The sequence below is a fragment of the Dendrobates tinctorius genome, unplaced genomic scaffold, assembly GCF_039654945.1.
Source record: "Dendrobates tinctorius isolate UK_male_01 unplaced genomic scaffold, ASM3965494v1 ptg000136l, whole genome shotgun sequence".
NCBI lineage: Eukaryota > Metazoa > Chordata > Amphibia > Anura > Dendrobatidae > Dendrobates > Dendrobates tinctorius.
In genome coordinates, this window is record NW_027361804.1 from 5,316,714 (window position 1) to 5,339,568 (window position 22,855).

A 22,855-nucleotide genomic window follows, 5' to 3' on the forward strand; every position below is an offset into this window, starting at 1 on the left:
GGAGCGAAAGGAAGCCTATCTGCAGTGATTTGGGAATACTGCACCTTTAACCCCTTCTAGACACAATATAGGTAACATGTCTGGAGTGGCGTTATACAGCCGGCATCTGCCCGGAACGGCAGCGGTCAGACATCGTCATCAACCACCGACAGCGGCGATTAAATCGTACGATCGCAAAAGGGCAAAGGGGTTTGTCATGGTAGCCGGGGGCGCGAGTCACACACCAACCGTGGCAGCCGGGGGCGCGAGTCACACACCAACCGTGGCAACCGGGGGCGCGAGTCACACACCAACCGTGGCAGCCGAAGGCGCGAGTCACACACCAACCGTGGCAGCCGGGGGTGCGAGTCACACACCAACCGTGGCAGCCGGGGGCGCGAGTCACACACCAACCGTGGCAGCCGGGGGCGCGAGTCACACACCAACCGTGGCAGCCGGGGACGCGAGTCACACACCAACCGTGGCAGCCGGGGACGCGAGTCACACACCAACCGTGGCAGTAACCATGGCAGCCGGGGGCGCGAGTCACACACCAACCGTGGCAGCCGGGGGCGCGAGTCACACACCAACCGTGGCAGCCGGGGACGCGAGTCACACACCAACCGTGGCAGCCGGGGGCGCGAGTCACACACCAACCGTGGCAGTAACCATGGCAGCCGGGGGCGCGAGTCACACACCAACCGTGGCAGTAACCATGGCAGCCGGGGGCGCGAGTCACACACCAACCGTGGCAGTAACCATGGCAGCCGGGGGCGCGAGTCACACACCAACCGTGGCAGCCGGGGGCGCGAGTCACACACCAACCGTGGCAGTAACCATGGCAGCCGGGGGCGCGAGTCACACACCAACCGTGGCAGCCGGGGGCGCGAGTCACACACCAACCGTGGCAGCCGGAGGCGCGAGTCACACACCAACCGTGGCAGTAACCATGGCAGCCGGGGGCGCGAGTCACACACCAACCGTGGCAGCCGGGGGCGCGAGTCACACACCAACCGTGGCAGCCGGAGGCGCGAGTCACACACCAACCGTGGCAGCCCGAGGCGCGAGTCACACACCAACCGTGGCAGCCCGAGGCGCGAGTCACACACCAACCGTGGCAGCCCGAGGCGCGAGTCACACACCAACCGTGGCAGCCCGAGGCGCGAGTCACACACCAACCGTGGCAGCCCGAGGCGCGAGTCACACACCAACCGTGGCAGCCCGAGGCGCGAGTCACACACCAACCGTGGCAGCCCGAGGCGCGAGTCACACACCAACCGTGGCAGCCCGAGGCGCGAGTCACACACCAACCGTGGCAGCCCGAGGCGCGAGTCACACACCAACCGTGGCAGCCCGAGGCGCGAGTCACACACCAACCGTGGCAGCCCGAGGCGCGAGTCACACACCACCCGTGGCAGTAACCGTGGCAGCCGGGGGCGCGAGTCACACACCAACCGTGGCAGCCGGGGGCGCGAGTCACACACCAACCGTGGCAGCCGGAGGCGCGAGTCACACACCAACCGTGGCAGACGGGGGAGCGAGTCACGGCAGACGGGGGTCACGAGTCACACACAACCCGTGGAAGCCGGAGGTGCGAGTCACACCCCCTCTCCCCCATGGCAGCCGGAGGCACGAGTCACCCCCCCTCCCCAGTGGCAGCCGGTGGCGCGTCACACACCCCTCGTGGCAGCTGCCGTCCTCCTAATAGGAGAATCATAGGATACAGAACAATCACTTTGCAAGAAAGTTTAAAAAAATAATTTTTTGCCCAAACCCCCCACATTGCAGGATGTCACCGCGGCTGAGATCTCCCCGACCTGGCGATGACGTTTCCAGATCATTTTACTGCACAATGAAGGTCGTCAAAACAATAAACAAATGGAGAAATAATTTTTTTTCGGTAACTTCACTGCATTCAGGACTTCTCCCCCGTTTTTCGCTACATTATAAAGTGAATGATGAAAACTACAACTCTGCCTGCAAAAAACATGGAGGAAAAAAAAAATTTGTCTAACGCCCCCTTATGGCCAATTAGCAATATAGGTTTTTGCACGACGCTCGCTCCGAGATTTCACCTCATTGACCAAAGACAGAACTGGGAGTGTGACAAGTTTCAGAGCAACATGCGGCTCCAGCAATTGTGGGAACTACAACTCCCAGCATGCCCCACCACCTCTATTACTGAGAGTTCTAGTTTTGCAGCTGCCGGAGAGCTGTGATCGGTGGTGGCATGCTGGGAGCTGTAGTTCCACAACAGACCACTACTCTAGGACTGGGCAGTACCCGACTCCCCGGACCCCGTCCTATACCGGCAGGCAGATCAGTACCAGTTAGGGGGGATGCAGCATGCGAGCAGGAGGGGACGGAGGAGAGAGACGAGGAAGGAGTAAAGAGTTACACACAAAGAGCCAAGCAGGGCGTACTGAGAAATCGCGTCCTCCTGCCCGCCACTTTGAAGGACACCCGCTCGGACGCACAGTTAAACTTGGCCCAGCCTGTGATGGAAACGGAATAGAACAGGAGACAAGAAGGACAGAGACAAAAAAAAAACAACAGCAAACACAAGACACGTGAGCCCCACAATCCCCGCGATTTCAGCAGCACAGAGGATTTACAGCACCGAGCGCTACTGCTAATATCAAGGGCACACGAGGACTGGCACTGTAATCAGTAAGGATTAGTGAGGGTCCACGGACCACCACCCAATCATGCCGAGCATCGCTGGGGTCCCAGTGGTCGGACTCCCACAAATCAGGCACCGAGACTACGCAATGGATGGGCGTCATTACCAAGGAACTGCACTACCGCCAGCGGCCAGGAGATGGCAGCCTCCAGCTCTGACAACGCACAGCTCTGGGTCCGTCTCAGCCGGCACTGAATGACGGGGAGTGAGTGCAGGATTTACCTTGTCCCTGGCCCGATAAGCTCGGTGCCGACAGCGCGGCGTCACTGGTGAAGGCAGAGCACAGGATGTCACTGGAAGGGGAAGGTTTCATGAGTCCGGACTCTGCCACACTGCAAGGAGGTAGGAGAAGGCTCTGCTGGGGAGGGGCCGCAGGCGGAGCGCTCTGTGTGGATAGGTCGCCTACAGTAAAGAGCGATATGTGTGAGGTGGAGCGGGGACGAGGGCCGGGGGTCTCCACCCTATGTGCACAGCTATTCATAGCACCGTACCTGAGTGATGGGGGCTGCGGTTCCCGTGGGAGCTCCCTCTGCTGGATTTACTGCCCTTCCCCTTGGTGGGTCTCCTCCGTCGGCCAGAGAGGGGCGCTGCGGGTGGGATAATAACAGACGGGGGCACTTTTCCCAACGCTGTGTACAGCAGCTCGATCTCTTTCTTCTGGCGTCCGTGTAAATCCTGGATCTCACGGAGATGTCTGGAGATGAGATACGAGGTTACAAGCAGCCGGCGATGTAGCAGAGCTGAAGGCATCACCGTGCAGAACCAGACAGCGCTACTACAACCGAAGCAGGATTAATAGAGGACACGTCTACACCTCCACCCTCCCACCGCCCCAGGATAACCCCCAGCAGACGCTCACTTGTCTCGCAGTCTCCGCAGTTCCTTCTTCAGCTCCTCGTCTTCTATGTCGGACTCGTTGTCGCTGCTCATGTAGGAGGAGTTGAAGGAGTTACTGAGGCTCTGCAGGCTGACTTTGGAGCCCAGAGGGTGCTGTGCGACCGGGCTGTCGTTGTGTGAGGCTCTGGGTGGGTCGCTCAGGGAGGCCGAGGACTCTGGGTGAGAGGAGGGTCCATTCAGGTGCGGCTGAGTCTTTGGAGAGGACGACCCAGGAAGCTCGGGGTCCGTGTGTCCTGGTGAAAGATCATCATCGGCACGAGACACTGAGAAGCGACCGACTTTGCCCGTGGTTGATGACGTGGTCACTTGGAACCGTCCCACCTGAACGGACTGTTTGGGGGAGGGGCTGCGCACCAGGGGGTGTGGGAAGCCAACACCGTCCACAATATCCAAAGGAGCGGCCTCCAAGCGCTGCGGCTCAACCAAGGTGCTCTCCGGGCTGCTGCAGGACGAGGAGGACGAGGAGGTGGAGGAAGACTCCGGAGGAGGTTTTAGCACATCGTCTGTTGCAACAGAGACCTAAAAACACAAAACAGACATCAGCGCCAGCCATCAATGATGGGGGGGGGGGGCGCCATGTCCTGGAAATCAGTGCTGCAGCTCGAGACCCCCCGTTATCACACACCAACCTGAAATCGACCCATCTTTAGTACCCCTGTAGACTGCTCTGCTTCTGGCTTTGGCTTTAGTGGATCTGAAATTAAAAAGTATAAAATTGGTATTTCTAAAACTTTCAGTATCTGGGGGACAGTGACCCCCTACGATCGCTTCGAAACAGAGGCCAGGAGTGGCAATAGCCGATCCCTCGATAGTCAGTCGCTTTCATCCCCGTGCTCATCAGAAGTTTCCATAAAGTTCGATTGGAGACATCCCCTGTAAGACTGAGGAGTGCGGCACTTACCGTCAGCGTGGGGCTGCGAGGAGGCGCTGGCAGGCGCAGGGGCACTCGACAGGCCGGCAGCGGGTGCAGGCTGTGTAGAGAACAGGCTGTCAGAATGGACGCCGACTTATATTTACTGACCTCCTAGTAAAAGGCTAAAAAAGCAAAAGCACAAATACAAGATCACACCATGCGGGGGCGCTACTGTCTATAAGGGAGATGATGCAGGTGACGAGAGTGCACCGAGGCCGAGCCGCCATTCAGTCGTCTGTATTTATGTATACACTATCGGCGGCCATATTGGGGAGCGATATCCGTGCATCCTATAGATGGAGCATCTCACAGGTAACGGTCCCAAATTCATTATGTTTACTTAGGGACCCCACTGGGCACAGGGGAGACCCCGGCATCCTGAGCCGTCACACGCACATCCATCACACTCACAGCGTTGGATGCGGCGACGGTATCAGGGCTCAATGTCCGTCTCAGTTGGAAATCCAGGTCCTCCAAAGGCTGCTGCGGCTGGGACTGAAATGAGAATCAATGGGGGGGGGTGAAGGTCTGGAAACACCTGCCTGGTGCAGACACCCCACTACATGGCCCTCAGTGCACCCCACTACACGGCCCCCGCCCTCGGTGCACCCCACAACACAGCCCCCGCCCTCGGTGCACCCCACAACACAGCCCCCGCCCTAGGAAAAGAGTACATGCTCATGAGACAGAGGACACAGACGTGCAGACCTCAGAGGTTATGAGGGGGAAGGAGGAAAGCAAGAACACGAGGCTCATGCGGCACCTGAGTTAGTGACGGTCCTGGGAGAGGAGGCAGCGGTTCGCCAGGCGGACTGCCCACTGTGAGCTCTGCCCCAGCCGGGGGCACCTACAGGACGGAGAGGGAGCGCCATCAGAGGCAAGAAAAACAACCTGCTCATCACACCCAACCCCCGCATCACGGAGCGTCAGACTAGTACCCCCATCCTCCACTGACATCTGTCCCCATCATGCACTGCAGACAATGAAGAGGATGCAGGGTTAGGATCGGAGGGTCGAAGCCTATCGGCCGCAGGATATCGATTAGAAACGAACATTCCTGTTAGTGCTATGGGAAATACAGAGATGACTGCTGCGCTCAAAGACTATCACTCCCATCATCTGCACAATATATGTACCATCAAAGGATATATCCGACACCAACCCCCTGACACAGGAGAGATACAGGATGTAACTGATAAAATCTCTTATCCTCCAGAGCAGCACTCACTATTCTACTGGTGCTGTCACTGTGTACATACATTACGTTACTGATCCTGAGTTACATCCTGTATTATACCCCAGAGCTGCACTCACTATTCTGCTGGTGCAGTCACTGTGTACATACATTACTGATCCTGAGTTACATTCTGTATTATACCCCAGAGCTGCACTCACTATTCTGCTGGTGCAGTCACTGTGTACATACATTACTGATCCTGAGTTACCTCCAGTATTATACTCCAGAGCTGCACTCACTATTCTGCTGGTGCAGTCACTGTGTACATACATTACTGATCCTGAGTTACCTCCTGTATTATACCCCAGAGCTGCACTCACTATTCTGCTGGTGCAGACACTGTGTACATACATTACATTACTGATCCTGAGTTACATCCTGTATTATACTCCAGAGCTGCACTCACTATTCTGCTGGTGCAGTCACTGTGTACATACATTACTGATCCTGAGTTACCTCCAGTATTATACTCCAGAGCTGCACTCACTATTCTGCTGGTGCAGTCACTGTGTACATACATGACTGATCCTGAGTTACATCCTGTATTATACTCCAGAGCTGCACTCACTATTCTGCTGGTGCAGTCACTGTGTACATACATTACTGATCCTGAGTTACATCCAGTATTATACTCCAGAGCTGCACTCACTATTCTGCTGGTGCAGTCACTGTGTACATACATGACTGATCCTGAGTTACATCCTGTATTATACTCCAGAGCTGCACTCACTATTCTGCTGGTGTAGTCACTGTGTACATACATTACATTACTGATCCTGAGTTACCTCCAGTATTATACTCCAGAGCTGCACTCACTATTCTGCTGGTGCAGTCACTGTGTACATACATGACTGATCCTGAGTTACATCCTGTATTATACTCCAGAGCTGCACTCACTATTCTGCTGGTGCAGTCACTGTGTATATACATTACTGATCCTGAGTTACAGCCTGTATTATACCCCAGAGCTGCACTCACTATTCTGCTGGTACAGTCACTGTGTACATACATCCTGTATTATATCCCAGAGCTGTACTCACTATTCTGCTGGTGCAGTCACTGTCTACATACATTACTGATCCTGAGTGATTTCAGTTCTAGATAATGACATATAGTGGCTTGCAAAATTATTCACTCCTGTAGCATTTTTCATGTTTTCCTACCTCACAACCTAGAATTTCACTCTTTTTTTTTATAGGGTTTGCATCAGGTGATGTACAGAACATGCCACAACTGTTAGCTTCACAATAACAAGATGTTAACAAATCGGACAGAATAACTGAAAACTTCAGGGCGCATAAGCATTCAACCCCTTAAAGTCAGTACTTTGTAGAGCCTCCTTTTGCCGCAAATACAGCTGCAGTCGCTTTAGATAAGTCTCTGAGCTTTACACATTTTGCCATTGAGATTTCTCCCCATTCCTCAAGACAAAACTACCCCAGCTCCTTCACGTTGGATTGTTTCCTCTGACCACAGATTCTCCATAGGATTAAGGTCTAGACTGTAACTCGGCCACTGCAGAACATTCACACATTTCCCCTTACACCACCTAAGTGTTGCTTTAGCAGTATGCTTTGGGTCATTGTCTTGTTGGGACTGGGACGGAGATTCACCTTCCAAGACTGAAACAAGTTTTGCTGAAGAATATTCCTGTATTTCGCACCATCCATCTTCCCCATTTTCCCTGTCCCTGCTGCTGAAAAACATCCCCAGAGCATGATGCTGCCACCATCATGCTTCACTGTGGGGATGGTGTTTGGGTTAGTGACAGACATCGTGTTTAGCTTAGTGGCCAAAATGTTCCATTTTGGTCTCATCTGACCACAGCACCTTCCTACATTTGGGGAGTCTTCCATATGTCTCTTGGCAAACTCAAAACGAGCCTTACAATGTGTGTAAGTAAAGGCTTTTTTTCTGCCCACTCCTCCAAAAAGGCCAACTGTATGGAGTGAATGGCTTATTGTGGTCATATGGACAGATACTCCAGTCTCTGCTTGGGAACTCAGCAGCTCCTTCAGGGTTACATTTGGTCTCTGTACTGCCTCTCTGATTAATGCCCTCCTTGCAAGGGCTGAGAGTTTTGGTGGGCACCCTCTCTTGGCAGGTTTGTTATTGTACCACGTTCTTGCCATCTGATAATGGATTTGATGGTGCTCCGGGGAATCATCAGAGATTGGGATATTTATTCATAACCCAACCCTGACTTGTACATCTCCACAACTTTGTCCCTTACTCGCTTGGAGATCTCCTTGGTCTTCATGGTGGTGCCTCTTGTTAATGGTGTTGCATCCTCTGTGGCCTTACAGAGAAGGTAAAGTGTATATACTGACAGACACGTGACACTTAGATTGCACACAGGGGGACGTCATGTCACTAAACAATGGGACTTATGAAGGGAATTACTTGCACCAGAAATATTTAGGGGCTTCACAGTAAAAGGTTGAATACATTGTGCACATGCCAATTTTTAGTTATTTCATCCCACACATTTAATGTGTGCCTATATTTTTCTCTCTTCACCATCTTAGACTGTTTAGAGCTGATGTGTCACACACAAATAGGATTACAAATGTTCATACAGGTTGTAATGTAACAAATTAGGTAAAAGCTAAGGGCGTGAATACTTTTGCAAGCCTTCGTATTCTCAGTGCTTTCTTTATTCGTTTCTATGGTTACAGCTCGGTTTCAGCTACTTACCGGTACCCTACAGAGTGGGGGCTTGGAAGGCGGGGTCCCAGGTTTCCCTGCTGTTGCTGTGGCGATTGGGGCCGTCACATACGTCACTGGAGTAACAGCCTGTCCGGAGGTCGGACCTTGGCTCAGAATGGGAACGCCAGAGGGCCCCAAAGGCAAACTTGAAGGCGGTGCTGTTGGCGTGGACTTGGTCTGGCCCGAGACTGTGGTGGTCGGGGGTCCGGGCAGGGGAACACCTTCGATTCCTCCAGCAACCTCTTGCGGGGTGAGGCCGTGCTGAGCACCCACGTTGCCATGCTCACTAAACAGTGAGCGCAGCTTCTCCTCCAGGGTTTTGATGTCATCGATGCCCGGCTTTGAGCTGTCGGGGTCGCCCTCCACTGAGTGAGCGTGGGTGAGACTGCAGGCCGTGCCTGACTGACCGTGCGGCAGCGAGTGCTGCAGGCTCGGCGCTTGGTGGCCCACGGGCAAAGCTCCTGGCAATGGGACCTGGGAGGACAAAGGAGTGGAAGCTGCGCCTCCTGCCTGAGATACGACAGGCATGGTCGCAACGTGGGCCGGATGGATCAATGGCTGATTGCCAGTCATTGCCAAGCCAGCAGCTGCCACCCCGGCATAGGTAAGTGGAGCAGATAAAGGCAGGGACATGCCCGCCGTACTGGCAGCCAGCGATCCCTCCGTCATCTTCATGCTGCCCTCGGGTTGAGGTGCGGTCACGGGTGCACCTTCTACAAAGCTCGGTGCAGAACTGCTGCTGCTCAGCTGGACCTGTGCTGGTGGTCCGGTGCCAAGGATGACTGGAGCAGACACCGAGGTGTGAGGCACGCTCCCAGCTAGGCCACCGATCGGTTGTGGCATCGGAGTCGTCGGAGATGTAAGCAACTGTTGTAGCCCTGCAGGGGTGCCGACAGAAGGAACAGACTGTACAGGGGGCGAAGTCATAGCAGCAGGGGCAACTGGGACCCCCATGACCAGAGGCAATGCCGGTAACGAAGACACCGGGAGAGGAGTGGCTGTGGATATGGATACACCGGATGACTCCCAGGTCCGCTGAGTAGACACACTGGTGATTGGAGGCACCGAGGTTGGCACACCGCTGCGTGCCGGTATGGCAGTCCCCGCCTCCACCAGCGGATGTGGGGCAGCAGTGTGCAAGCTGCCGGGGATGGCTGCAGATGGTGGGGGAAAGGTGGATGAAAAGGAGCTGGCCAGATTCGTCAGTGAGGATGGGAACGGGGGTCCGGTCTGATTAAAGATTGGCGGAGCAGTACTGGGACCCTCGGCCATTTGTGCCAGTTTCATCTCTGCGAAGGCATTATGCAGACTGACAGAGGACGCGGAGTGAGAGAGGTTCATCCCGGGACCGTGAGACACTGGGACAAAAGAGGGGAAAAAATGATGAGACCAACAGCCAATATATGGGGCGGGATGCAGAGCGGCACTCATCCCCCACCAATCACCTGGAAGCGGAGGATCCTGTGCCGAAGCTGTAAAGAAGGTGGGCTCCCGCAGGCGGCTCTCCGGGACTGGACTGACGATGAAGCGTCTCCCCGCCGAGTGGACCACCTGCATGTTCAGAATTGGGGCGAGGTCTGTAGGAGCACAAAACATTAAATTATCAACTCTGTCCACACTGCCCTTGTCGGGGGTCCGGGCCTCACTTCTGTGCGAGGCACCATGCAGGGTCATGGCCCAGAACAACCCAAAGACTGGACGCCACGGTTACAAAAGAAGTGGTGGGCATTTACCTGGTCGCTGGGGCAAGCAGTAGATGGGGTCCGGATGCCTGAACTCGCCCTCCAGCTTCTGGAAGGAGAAGATGCTTTCACTATGTGCTACAGATGTAAATGGAGCGGCGACACGGAGGAGAAGCAGCGGTACCACGGGGGAAGGGGGTGAAAGAGCGGCGCCATGAGGCAGGTGAAAGAGCATCTGCGGGGTGGGGGACGGAGCCACCAGTACCTGTCCCTCTGGGTAGTAAGCGTCGTCCTTTATCTGCATGCTTTCCACCTCCTGCTCTCCCTCCGGCTCCGCAGTAACATCCTCACTCAGCATCTCGTCGGCCTTTTCAATAATGTCCTTCACCTGCTCCACAAAGGATTCTCTCTCAGAGGCCAAGATGAACACGTTCTGAACCTACGTGGGGGGGAAAAAAAAAAATAAATAAATAATTAGGCACCGAGATGTGAAGATGGATCTGCAGTCCCTGACGCAGGCAGGTCGCTCACCATGATGGTGGCAATTTCCTCCGGGTTATCTCCATCCAAGTCAAACTTGAAGGTGACCATCTTCCGGTTGTGGGTCTCCAGCTGGCACTCCACCACTCTGTCACCTTTGTTCGATACCTAAACGACAAGCCCGTTATGAAGACGCACAAGGATCACAAACCGTAAAAAGCTCCACGGAGGGGTGACTCACGTTGAGGATCCTTAGTTTGGGGCGTGCTGTCTTATCATGTCGGGATCGGCTGCGCACCGACTTCCGGTAATGGCGCTTGGTGGTGCGGCCCTCGTGTCGTCCAGTGGACGCCGCCGCTCCCTCGTTGCTGTCGCTCAGACCTGATGCCACGTCTGAGTGGGCGCTGCCAGAAGAAACACAGGCTTCACTTTGACCAAGTGGTTTTTTTTTTGACCGGTGACCTTGACATCCTTTACCTGTCATGATGCATAAAACCCATCTACTGACACTTACCTGTCCATGGAGGAGACCACCTGGGTGGTCTGCAACTGTGTCTCCACAGGGGCAGCGCTCTGAGGTACCTAAGATAAGACACAGAATTATTATGCAGAATTATCAGCCAAGCAGATGATGACAATGTACAATGGCAGCCTAACACAAAGCAAAGACCCTCGGCCGCTGATCTGCCCTCAACATGCAGGACTGGTGACCGATGCCCAGCCCCCGCCATGCATTGTCGGCAGCACCGGACCCCCCAGCAGTGAGGAGGAGCAGAAGACACAGCAATCGCCCAGCAGCGATGAGACATGGACCCTCTGGGCAGAGCCATGCTAGTGGGAAAGTGGAAGACTCACGCCCCAGGAGAAGGACCAGTGACAGCACGACCGCCACAACATGGTGTCACACTGCGGCAAGAGAAAGAGGACCATGTATGGGGGTCCGCAGGGTCCCAAGGTGCTCACAATATTACATGTAGGGGGGGGGGGGGCTTCAGTGTCCCAAGGTGCTCACAATATTACATGTACGGGGGGCTTCAGGATCCCAAGGTGCGCATAATATTACATGTACGGGGGGCGCTTCAGGGTCCCAAGGTGCTCACAATATTACATGTACGGGGGGGGGGGCTTCAGGGTCCCAAGGTGCTCACAATATTACATGTACGGGGGGCTTCAGGGTCCCAAGGTGCTCACATCCCTGGCCTCTTGTCTAGGCTGTTTGGCTACAATGCTTCAGTGCAGGTCAAATATCTATGGCCAAAGTTTTAATTAGTGGTGGTCCGAGTGCTGGGACCCCCAATCATAACCAAAACCAAGATGAGGGAACAAAAAAAAGTTTCTTTCCGCCAAGACTGAAAATGGAAAGTCCACGGGGTCTGTCTTCAGTCTAGTAGGAAAGAAGCTGAACCGAGACGCTCTGCACCTCCATTTCAGCGATTGTGGGGGTTTCAAACCAGATGACCGTTTCCTCCAGACCTCTATGGCACGCGAATCACTGTCCGTCGTGTCAGGTCTCAGCCGCAGCCTCAGCATAGTGTGTTACAGTATTTCATGTGACGCCATGACTGATAATCGACTTCGTACCTCTGTGACGGGCTGTGATGGAGGCGCCGCAGGCTGTGGCGCTACAGGAAGGACGCCGCTGATCTCCATGTAAGGCTGCGGCATGTTACCCTGGTATCCAGGCTGCACCAGGGGAGGGGAGACCACCGACGGAGGGGGACCAGCAGGAGGGGGTCCGATCTCTACAGGGAAATGTGATGGAACCGGAGCAGGAAAACCCTGGAACAGAGAAAGCAAAGTATGATGTCAGCAACATAGAAACACGGAGAAAAGCAGCGCCTACACGCAGGATGAGACAGTCACCCGATGGATGCCACAATGACTGCCTCACTGTGACATACACATACAGCCCCCCCAAGCGGAGCCAATAACACAAGATACGATCCTGTCTGCAGCCACCAATAGGGGGAGCTCCCTGTATACAGAGACACATGATAAGATCCTGTCTGCAGCCACCACTAGGTGAACTCCCTGTATACAGAGATACATGATAAGATCCTGTCTGCAGCCACCACTAGGTGGAGCTCCCTGTATAGAGTTACATGATAGGATCCTGTCTGCAGTCACCACTAGGGGGAGCTCCTTGTATACAGATATATGATAAGATCCTGTCTGCAGCCACCACTAGGGGAAGCTCCCTGTATACAGATATATGATAAGATCCTGTCTGCAGCCACCACTAGGGGAGCTCCCTGTATACAGAGATACAGGATAAGATCCTGCCTGCTGTCACCACTAGGGGGAGCTCCCTGTATACAGAGATACATGATAAGATCCTGCCTGCAGTCACCACTAGGGGGAGCTCCCTGTATACAGAGATACATAATAAGATCCTTTCTGCAGCCACCACTAGGGGGAGCTTCCTGTATATAGAGATGCATGATAGGATCCTGTCTGCAGCCACCACTAAGGGAAGCTCCCTGTATATAGAGATGCATGATAGGATCCTGTCTGCAGCCACCACTAGGGGGAGCTTCCTGTATATAGAGATGCATGATAGGATCCTGTCTGCAGTCACCACTAGGGGGAGCTCCCTGTATATACAGATGCATAATGATATCACAATTTTGCCCCTTTTCACCAGTAATAACCAGTGATTATCAGATTACAGTCATTTACTATCATGACCTCATTCTTTTTCCCCCTCTTTATATCACAGCTCGTCCGGTATCAGGATTTTCCTGCACCCTCGGCCAGGATGTCCACACCCAGGACGTCACTCACCTGGGGGAGCGTGGAAGCCATTTGGACCTGGGTAACGATGGGTTGGACCTGGGCAGGTTGGTTGGGCAGAGCAGCGGGCATCTGGTAATGTGTTGGCGGATGGGCCGGCGGCTGGTGCTGCGCGCTCTGAAATGAGAGATGAAAAACACAAGGGCACAAATGTTACTGACGCAGCAGCCACAATGGCCGAGGATGACGCTGCACTGTTAATGGGGAAGGAAGGGGAGAGGTCAAATGTGTCACCTGAGCATGCGGGGCTATCTGGACGCTGACACCGCCGGGCACGGCTGTGGTGTGAGGCTGACCGGGTACCTGTGCCAACAGCAATAAAAAGACTAAGTTAAAGCGCTGACTGACGACCGCATTGAACCCCACTATTGAGCAGCGGCATCTTCTGTCCCCCGTGTTTCGCTCCCGCCCTGGATTTGCCCACGTAATGCTAATCATGGGCAGATATATGTGGCTCTGGATTGGGATCAGCTACTAATTGGTCTTTGGGAGCAGAGGAGTAATCACTAGTGACAACCCCACACGGCAGCCCCTGCAACTATATCCCCCAGCATACTAGGAGCTGCAGTTCTGAGATGTGCAGGTCCCCTTTTTTTGTGATGTAGACCCCTTTAATATCTACACACATTTTTGAGTCCCCCCTGGAGGCCATTACATCTAGAGGAGGAAATCCTAAGTCTGGAACAGAACAAGAGTAAAGGGCAAGAATACAGAAATGGCACATGGGGCGGGGGACCTCGCCGGGACGCTGGAGGGGCGGGGGACCCCGCCGGGACACTGGAGGGGCAGGGGACCCCGCCGGGACGCTGGAACCCATCTGCTATCCTACTGTGGTGCGGGGTCCGGTTTGATCCAGCATGGCTGCAGTGCGAGGTCTATGGTCCGTCCCGTGCCCCCAATGATAGAACTCATAGCTAATAACCTGGGCGCCATAGACAGCAGTCTGGGTAGCGCATGTCACTCCGGATGAGGGGACTGAGAAGACGACAGGTTGGTCTTGAGGGAATTTCTGGGGGTACGTCAGGGGCATCTCCGGCTTCTGGCTGGATCCCGGAGGCAGAAGAGACAGATACTCTCTGGAGTCTCTCTGGGACGAATCGCTGGAGTATTCTGGTCTGTTACAGATGAGCGGACACTGGGGGGCTGGGCCCGGGGGTCCGTTCAGCTCCTCAGTCACAGTCTGGAGACGGTTCTGCAGCAATGCACTGTAGGAGACCTCCTCTATCCCCCCGGCCGTGCAGCGGGCGCAGTACACACGGTGGGGCACATACACGGCACCCTCGGGTCCGGAGGAATGGACATGAAACTCAAAGACGCAGCTGGGTTGTCCTTCAGTGCCCTGTGCGAGGACTGGTGGAGCAGACTGCGGCATGAACACCTGATGGAACATGATCTGGGGCTCAGCGGTCACTGGAGCAGACATGCTCCCCAGAGCGGACGGCTGGGCAGCGCCGGTTTCCAGTCTCAGCACCGGACGGGTCAGATAGGTTTGACCGGTCTGGTAATTATACATGGAGCCAACTTGTGCTATCAATGGTTCATTCGGTTGCCCGGTGGCTGCAGCGGTGCCGTAACCCTCAGCCTGTATGTTGTAGGGCACGCTGGCCAGATATATGGCCTCCGCCGGTCTCTTCTGGGAGTCTCCGGCAGCACCGGCACCATCATGTCGGAGATTCGTTATCCTTTGTGCATTCGTCCCATCGAGTGGAGGAATGGGGCTGAGTGTCCTCACGGGGGGCTGTCCGTGATGGCGGACCTGCGACTCCAGGAAGGACGTGCTCTTTCTTCTTTGGCTGATGGCCGCCATTGGAGACACGGATGGTGGTGGAGAGAATGAAATGGGACGCTCGTGAATGGTCGGGAAATAGTGTGACGTGTCTGAGCGTGGAGGATGCGCCATGGGTTGTGGCTGCAGCAATATGGAGGAGACAAGTGAAACGTTTAGACAGCAGGAAAACAGACAGATGACACATAATACAGTCACCCGAAAACCAACGGGGAGCGGGGAGGATGGAGACAGACAACGAGAACCGGCCATTGAACACATGGCGGCCAGCGCACCAGCTGCATTGACGGAGACATGACTTGCTTTACCAGCTGCTTTCCAGAAATCACCATTGACTCCCAACATGGGCTGTCATGGGTTGGCACATCTGCGCCTTCCCACCCAGCTTTCCCAGAACCCTGAGAAACAAATCTGCAAGAAGATTTCGGCCAGTGGGAAAAGCTGCAGCCACATTGGTGGTCCCCCATCGCCGGGCCAATGCCAAATGATGGGTGAATATCTCTTTAAGGATCAAATAAACGAGAGTCTTGCACAATTTTGGGAAGGATTGGCTGTCACCCAGATCCCCCCCCTCCCAATAACAGACCTGAGGATGGCCGTCATTACTTCATGTCCCTGGAAAGCAGCAGCAACATGTCAGCAGCCGACGCCACCATCGAACCGTTAATGCAGCCAGTATGGAGGCAAGACGGGCGATGTCTGGTGAGGGAGGCCAAGGAGAAGGAGTTAAAGCGCTCGTATTGACATTGGTGGCCACTGTGGCGGCGCAGGTAGTCGCCCAGCAGATATCGTGCACCAGGCGCTGGAGGACCCCTTTAATAAGTCAGGAGGTCTTCATATCTACGTAAAGAATAAAATGTTCTTAAATACTTGGTATCTCAATTCTTTCCAGATCTCTAATTGCTGTCAGTGAATGGTGATACTATACCCCTTCTAGACTTCGGTCCACCCTAAACGAGCTCCCAACACAACTGAAGCAAACCCTCAGCTGTGAGATGACCGAGTCTGTACACCGTATTTCAGTCACTGGAAGTAAACAGCAAGCAGAGATATTGGAAATGTAACGATTATTGGAAAGTTTTAGAACTTTATAGTGCAGGTTTCACCTTCGGGGCCACTTTCACCAAACCATCGCCGGCCTCGCCAGCGCTCGCCGGCCCCCCGCATTTAATGGGGACTTATCTGCCATGCCGGGATGTGCAGAGGTAAGGACACATACAGGGCTGGTATAGAGGGTGGGCATGCTGCATCGCCGCCGCTGCTGCTGTTTGCTGGGGCTGCCGGAGCGCATGGGCAGAATGCATTCTAGAGCCTTGGAAAGCTTGTCGGCAAAGGTTTCCTCAGGGGACGTCCAGCGAGGAGAGGTGGGGACCGACGGAGGAGGGGAGTACAGAGGCAGGAGAGGGGTGGAGGAGCAGACAGGGATGCACATGGACATGCTACGACATCGGCGTGGCTATGAGGAGAGAAAACACAGAAAATCAACATAACACGAAAACAAACAGGACAATAGAGGTGAAGATGAGCGCTGGTGACAATGGAGTCTTGTGGGGTAGGGGGTGACAGCATGGATGCATCATGGTGACCACTGGGGAGGAAGGGGCAACTAGCGGTCAGCTCCTGGCATGGACCTCCATCTGACCCAATGAAGAGTCAGGTGTACTTTCTTTTCTCTCGTTTAACCCAACATGTTTCCTGCAGGTTGCATTAATCAACGTGGCAAAAGACCTGAATAACTTATCGGTTATGGGATTTTTCATAACTAATGAGAGCGCCTGAGAGAGGATCTGCCCTCCAAGGAAAGGAAACCTACAGAGTAAAAGGAGGACACTCTCCAATCACATCAGCACCCTTTCAAAAGAAACCGCTCAACAAAAAGATTTTTATCATCATGAGATTGAGACACCATGCAAGCCCAAAACCCCCCAAAAAAGATCGGTATGTGACCAAACAATTTAGGGGATAAGGGCGCTGCCATAGGTTTTGGAAAACCCCATTACCTTTAAGTAGTTAACATCTGTTCCGTTCACCCATGACAGCGCCCCGGAGAGCGTAGAAGAGACCCCGTAAACCATAAGGAGGGACCACTGCCTGAAAAAATCTTCTCCCAAAGGAAAGATCGGAAGATGACCCCTACTCTTCTAGGGCATGAAGGTCACTAACCATAAGGGCCGAGGTTAGGACCAAAAGAAGGATGTTTTTCAGCATGATTACCCCCCACAGGCCTTACTTGGTGCTCTCTGACTACCAGACTCAAGTCCCATGATGGCAGTTTTAGGGCAGACACTGGCCTGGTCCCAAAGTTTGCCTGGAAATCCAACTGTTACTTGTAAGAGCACACTGGCACAAAGCACCGCCATCTGAACTTTGTCCTCGCCGACAGTCACTTCTCAATTACATTGTGGAGAAACTGTAAAATGGGTCTGTCCCGCACGACATACGTCTTTATTTAATCCTGACCTATTTAGAAATTTCTGCCATGATCTGACAGATCTTATCGCGGTTATCACCTCCATGCGTTATTTTTCCCCAACGTTGAAGCCCGATTAGGCAAAAAATCCTTTCAAAATTCCAGGCTGTCAAATGTGGGCTGGACCAGGATGGAGAATCAGGCCCTGGGATCTAGAATCTCTGGTGGAAACCATGGATGGGAGTTTGGCATGAGTCGAGGCCATCGGGATCACCTGATTCTCTCGGATCGTCAGACCTGTTGGGATCAGCGTCTGCCAGTCTAAAATCCTACTTGCGCATGAAGAACCCATGTCCTGCTTGAGAGTTTCTCTTAGGATCCAGAGAACAAAACATTTTCTTTACTTTCCCGCAAACAGATCTACGTCTGAGGCTCCACATAGGATCACAATTTGCTCCAACAACTTTTGCATTTAGTGTCCATGACTTAGAAGGGACGCTTTTCTGTTTTCCTCCCCCCTTATGTGAAGCGCTGAAGGGATAAGGGACGCCATTCTGCTACCTGCAGGATCCGATCGGTTTCTGCCATCAGATCTAGGTCTTGTTCTCCTTCTTGATGATTTTTGTCCCAGTTACCCTGTTGCTGATCAGATGCTTCTTTCATGGTCATTTATCCGCCAAAGTCATTCTTTTAATCCCCATTTCACTGCCGAAAGCTCCTTCAGGTTGGAGGAACCGGCCCCTCTTCTTCTGACCACAAACCTAAGTCCCGCAGGTGAGCTCTTCAGTCCTGAGGACTCGCGTCTCATCCAGTGCAGCCGTCTATACAGGTTCTTCACTTCTTACCACCAGAACAGAGACTGGATCGCAGCGGCGCAAAGAGTAAATATGGCCTAGAGTTCCCATTGCAAGCAGTGGCCGGACTGACCATCAGGGAAGATACCTCCTCCTTTTCTACTGGAAGAAAACATTTCCGCTTGACTGAATCCAGGAGGAGGAAGAATATTTGTGCCCTTTAGGGATAGATTTTGGATCTAACGTCATCATCCGTCAGGATGGCTCCGATTCCCCTGATCTGGACCCTGTAGTGTCGGCTGGATCTGCCAACTATCTGGAAATCGTCGAGACGAGGTCCTGGAAGTGGACGGGCGTCTCAGACACCATCTTCATAAATAGCACAGATATTCAAAATGGAAGAGCGTGAAACTGGACGTGCCGGATCTCTCCTCCATGCAGAGGGCCGCTCTTACGTACTTTTGACGATTCGCTCGGATTGGGACGTGGTAGGAGGCGTCAAAGCTAAAACTGCCAGGAAACAATCTGGAGAGAGAAGCTTATTGCCGACCTTGTGGAATCTATCCCAAAAGATTTGACGTTTAGGACCTTATATCTGGTTCTTTTACCAAAATGAGGGTCGAGTAGAGCAGGGTTTCCCAACTCCAGTCCTCAAGGCACACCAACAGATCATGTTTTCAGGATTTCCTTTGTATTGCACAGGTGAAGCAATTATCACCTGAGCAATACTAAGGAAATCCTGAAAACATGATCTATTGGTGTGCCTTGAGGACTGGAGTTGGGAAACCCTGGAGTAGAGCACCCATTCTTCTTTCGGGACTGGTATCAGATTTTCTTTTCCCTTCAGAGGAACAGAAGGGACTAACCCTAGTCCTGATCCTACGGTATTGAGAACTTTTGGGGGTCTTTCATGCCAATACCTCCTCCTTCGAAAACATTTTGTACACAAGGGTAAGACCAAGTTCAGGAACCAGGATGTCATCCACAGGTCCCCATAGGCATTACCCTTGTCCTCGTATGGAGCTAAGCCTTGATATGGACTGGATATTCCCGAACCACAGTGCGCGTCGTGCTGCACAGAAGATATGGCTGCCAACCCAACCATGTCTACTGAGGCATCTCCTAAGAACACAGATGCCCCCTGTACTATAGGGAGCGAAGATAAAATACTTTCCCATGAAGCCTCCAACATTGAGGACCTGGCCATACAGTGAAAACCTGCTTAAGACTCCACCTTCCTAGCTAGGGGGTCTCTCAATACCCCCATATCATCAAAGGGCAGTAACACTCTTGACATCCATTTCTTCTATGCAGGACTGACACCTTTCGACCCCCCGACACAGAGCCCCGGGAGTGTGCCCTGTCTTAGCGCCTTCTAGGCCTGTCCTATAAAGATAAGGATAAAACCCCGGAGGTTACTCACCCCCTCAGGAGTCTTCACATGCCGGATTAGGACGAATCGCACCCTCCAAATGATCCCTTCCTCCGTTGCGGGCTCCTCCATCCCGAAGTCTAGACACGACCCTGCCGGCAAGTCGACCACGCTTCTGCATTGAACAGATCTGGCCTTTTTCGACATGCGGAGTGAAACTTACGTCGGACGAGCCCCGCATAGCCCCCCGACTTCACAAAAGCACTTACACCGCTGTCCCAGCGCTCTGCAGCTACACACCCCCGCAGATGTGCTGCGGCGCCCCAGCTCTCCACCTGGCCGGCCGCGGGCAGTACACAGTATACCCCCTGGAGGCGACCGGACCAGGGCAAGTACTCCCTGATGATATATTCCCTGGACCAACCCCAGGGAGCAGATTCCCTTTCCATGGACAAGAAAGTACTGACGCCATGGGCGAGGCTCCTCCTCGTATTTTGTAGGTTTCCGGTCCTTGAAAGCAGATCCTCTCTCTCCGGGGGGCAGTGACGTGGGTAATAAGAAAATAGTGAATTCAAGGGATTAGAGAAAGGAAAAATGAAACGTCTACTGGAGCCTGGATCCACCTCCTACCTTACTCTTTGTCTCCATCTCTCCTACATGCTTTACACTGCACCTCCACTCCATTTAGCTACAATAGTCTACCCAAGTCCGAGGCACCCCTTCTATATCAGGGACTCTGGCCGCAATTTTGTTTTTCGCTGTACTATCCCCTGCAGCTTTGCTCGTTCAGACTGGCAGCACAATCTCCGCACGGAGAGGGTATCCATTACATGTAAACCACCAGCGTGATGAACGCTCTAAGGGTTACACCCTGGGTTATGCTCCAGTCACACCCAGAGCTGCACTCATAATGATGCTCCTCTTTTGCAGCACAGCACAATACTAAGATCTCAGCAGTGCATTCTGGGTGACGGGATCGGTTCAGGGTGGGAGTTGGGGTGTCTGGACCAGTTCAGCGTGGGAGAAAGGGGTGTAGAAAGGTTTCCAGGTTGCAACTAGCAGAATTGTGATTGCAGCTCTGGGTGGGACTGGAGAACAAGGCATGACATATTGAGAGCACAGGTCCCGTCATCTCTATTTTTAGGATCGCTTTGCCTCTCCGGGACCTGGAATTACACTTTCCGATCCTCAATATTTCAAGAAAGGACACGATTTAATAAAAGCAAATAAAATTAGTAACTGAAAGAAAGAGAAGCAAAACTGAGGAAGAGATCAGGGGGATCGTGGCTGTCCGGGGGTCCGGCCTCAGGCCCCTCGTCCTGTCTGGAGCTCAGTGCCAATAACATTACAATATAAATAAAAAGGGAAATGCGAGGAACGGGCAGAAGACGGGGGTCCAGGGAGCTGAGGACGGCGGGTCCAGGGGTTTACATTACATCAGGCAAATATTTCAGCGCAATGGCATACAGAACCACATGCAGGACTTGGTACACTGGAAGATCACAACAGCCCCCCCAAATATTCCAATTAATACTGGTAGAAGGCAAAGACCCCACAAATATATCATGTTAACACTGCCATCCTGTGAAGCCCCCAATAAAAATGGACGTCTCGACTTAATGTTACCTCTATGCGGCGGTAAGCGGCAGGTACCCAGATGTGACGCGGTACAAATCGAGCCCTGCTTCCTCCAACAAGCCCGCCCCAGGCCCGCAAGTAAAAGAGGGGTCCGAGCCCCCAGGGGTACGCAAGTAAAAGGGGGGTTCCCGAGCCACCAGGCCCGTGAGTAAAAGGGGAGTTCTGCGCCGCCAGGAACGAAAGTAAAAGGTGGGTTCCGCGCCGCCAGGAACGCAAGTAAAAGGTGGGTTCCGCACCGCCAGGAACGCAAGGAGGGTCCCGCGCCACCAGGAACACAAGTAAAAGGGGGGGTTCCGTGCCGCCAAGAACACAAGTAAAAGGGGGGCTTGCGCCACCAGGAACACAAGTATAATGGTCATAGTTACACGGCATGCTGTGAGTAAAGAAGCCGAGATCACAGACTGATTCCTATCCCGCATATATCCCTATGACAACACTACTGGCAGTCACCGGTCACTTACCCCTACTGATGAGCTGAAGCCACCTGGCTGGGGCTGTACGCTAGGACTGCTGTAGCCAGACACAGCAGTTGAGGAGACCCCCAGATCCTGCTGAGAGCTGAAGGAGACTGCATGCTGACTGGCAGCTCTGGACTCTGAGTACACCGTGGACCCCTGACCGCTGTCAATCGTGGCGTCTGCTGTGATGGGAAGACAAGTCAGGAGAAATATAAAGCGGTTGCTCTGAGCCATCAGCACAGACTAAGTGCTTCTACTGCGAAACAGGACTACTCTCCCCATCCTCCCCTGGACTCACAGGTCACGGAGATGCTGGGCTGCGGATACTGCAGATGCTGATCGGCCTCTGGCTCCTCCGGCTCTACCTGGGATGTGGTGGAGGCTTTACCGGTGCCCACAGGGGGGCTGTGGGGTTGCACCTCAGTCTGCTGCGCCGGTGGCTGCAGGCCGCCCTCCTCCTGCTTCCTTTTCTCCTGCTCTTCCCGCACCTGTTGCCGCTGCTCTCGCTTGCGTTTGATCAGCGACACTCGATCTTTGATGGCTTTGGCCATGGTTTTGTGATCGGCCTCACAGACATAGCCAGACTCCACCTGCAGAGGAGAAAATTTAAAGGCATAGCAAGTGCATAGTCCCTTTAAGAAGCCGGATGCCTACAAGCAGAATTTGGCCCTCACCATCTCCTGGGCCACGTCATCGGGGACATCTCTCTCCAGATCAAAGGAGAATTCGATGGCCTCATTGTCCTTGTATTTGCCTTTCAGCTTCTTGATGTCCTCGATGCGCAGCCACAGTTTCAGGGCGATCTTCTCTCCGTCGTCCTCTTCTGCCAGCTCCACCCGCACCCGGGTCTCCTCCTGGAAGAACGCGTGGTTCAGGAGGTCCTTGATGACGTACCTGCCCAAAACACAAGGGGAGAACAAAAGAGAGGGTCAGTCGTGCCATCAAGACCACAGACGAGCAGAAAGTGGAGGGTAACTGTGCAAAGAACTTTGCAAAACTGTCTCTTGCGGTTAGGTCTAAAGCT

The 22,855-nt window shown here is 53.6% G+C and overlaps 1 protein-coding gene across 6 annotated transcripts in view; it reads right to left on the reverse strand.

Annotated features, from left to right (window-relative positions):
- The window catches only part of WNK1 (WNK lysine deficient protein kinase 1), a 69,638-nt gene that overhangs the window by 4,295 nt on the left and 42,488 nt on the right, over positions 1-22,855 (reverse strand). For 2 of the 6 annotated variants that reach the window (XM_073544172.1, XM_073544173.1), the window contains exons 6-27: positions 22,506-22,725; positions 22,130-22,421; positions 21,835-22,013; positions 16,379-16,615; positions 14,296-15,282; positions 13,608-13,676; positions 13,365-13,490; positions 12,162-12,359; positions 11,095-11,162; positions 10,822-10,984; positions 10,632-10,748; positions 10,366-10,539; positions 10,152-10,209; positions 9,864-9,995; positions 8,407-9,776; positions 5,236-5,319; positions 4,884-4,967; positions 4,461-4,530; positions 4,189-4,253; positions 3,522-4,078; positions 3,154-3,356; positions 2,885-3,064 (exon numbers count right to left, since the gene is read on the reverse strand). In XM_073544172.1, coding sequence (XP_073400273.1) covers positions 2,885-3,064; positions 3,154-3,356; positions 3,522-4,078; positions 4,189-4,253; positions 4,461-4,530; positions 4,884-4,967; positions 5,236-5,319; positions 8,407-9,776; positions 9,864-9,995; positions 10,152-10,209; positions 10,366-10,539; positions 10,632-10,748; positions 10,822-10,984; positions 11,095-11,162; positions 12,162-12,359; positions 13,365-13,490; positions 13,608-13,676; positions 14,296-15,282; positions 16,379-16,615; positions 21,835-22,013; positions 22,130-22,421; positions 22,506-22,725 — 5,633 coding nt within the window. Of the gene's footprint in view, positions 1-2,381; positions 2,475-2,884; positions 3,065-3,153; positions 3,357-3,521; positions 4,079-4,188; positions 4,254-4,460; positions 4,531-4,883; positions 4,968-5,235; positions 5,320-8,406; positions 9,777-9,863; positions 9,996-10,151; positions 10,210-10,365; positions 10,540-10,631; positions 10,749-10,821; positions 10,985-11,094; positions 11,163-12,161; positions 12,360-13,364; positions 13,491-13,607; positions 13,677-14,295; positions 15,283-16,378; positions 16,616-21,834; positions 22,014-22,129; positions 22,422-22,505; positions 22,726-22,855 lie in introns of all 6 variants that reach the window. The other 4 variants (XM_073544171.1, XM_073544174.1, XM_073544175.1 and 1 more) reach the window with 4 other exon arrangements.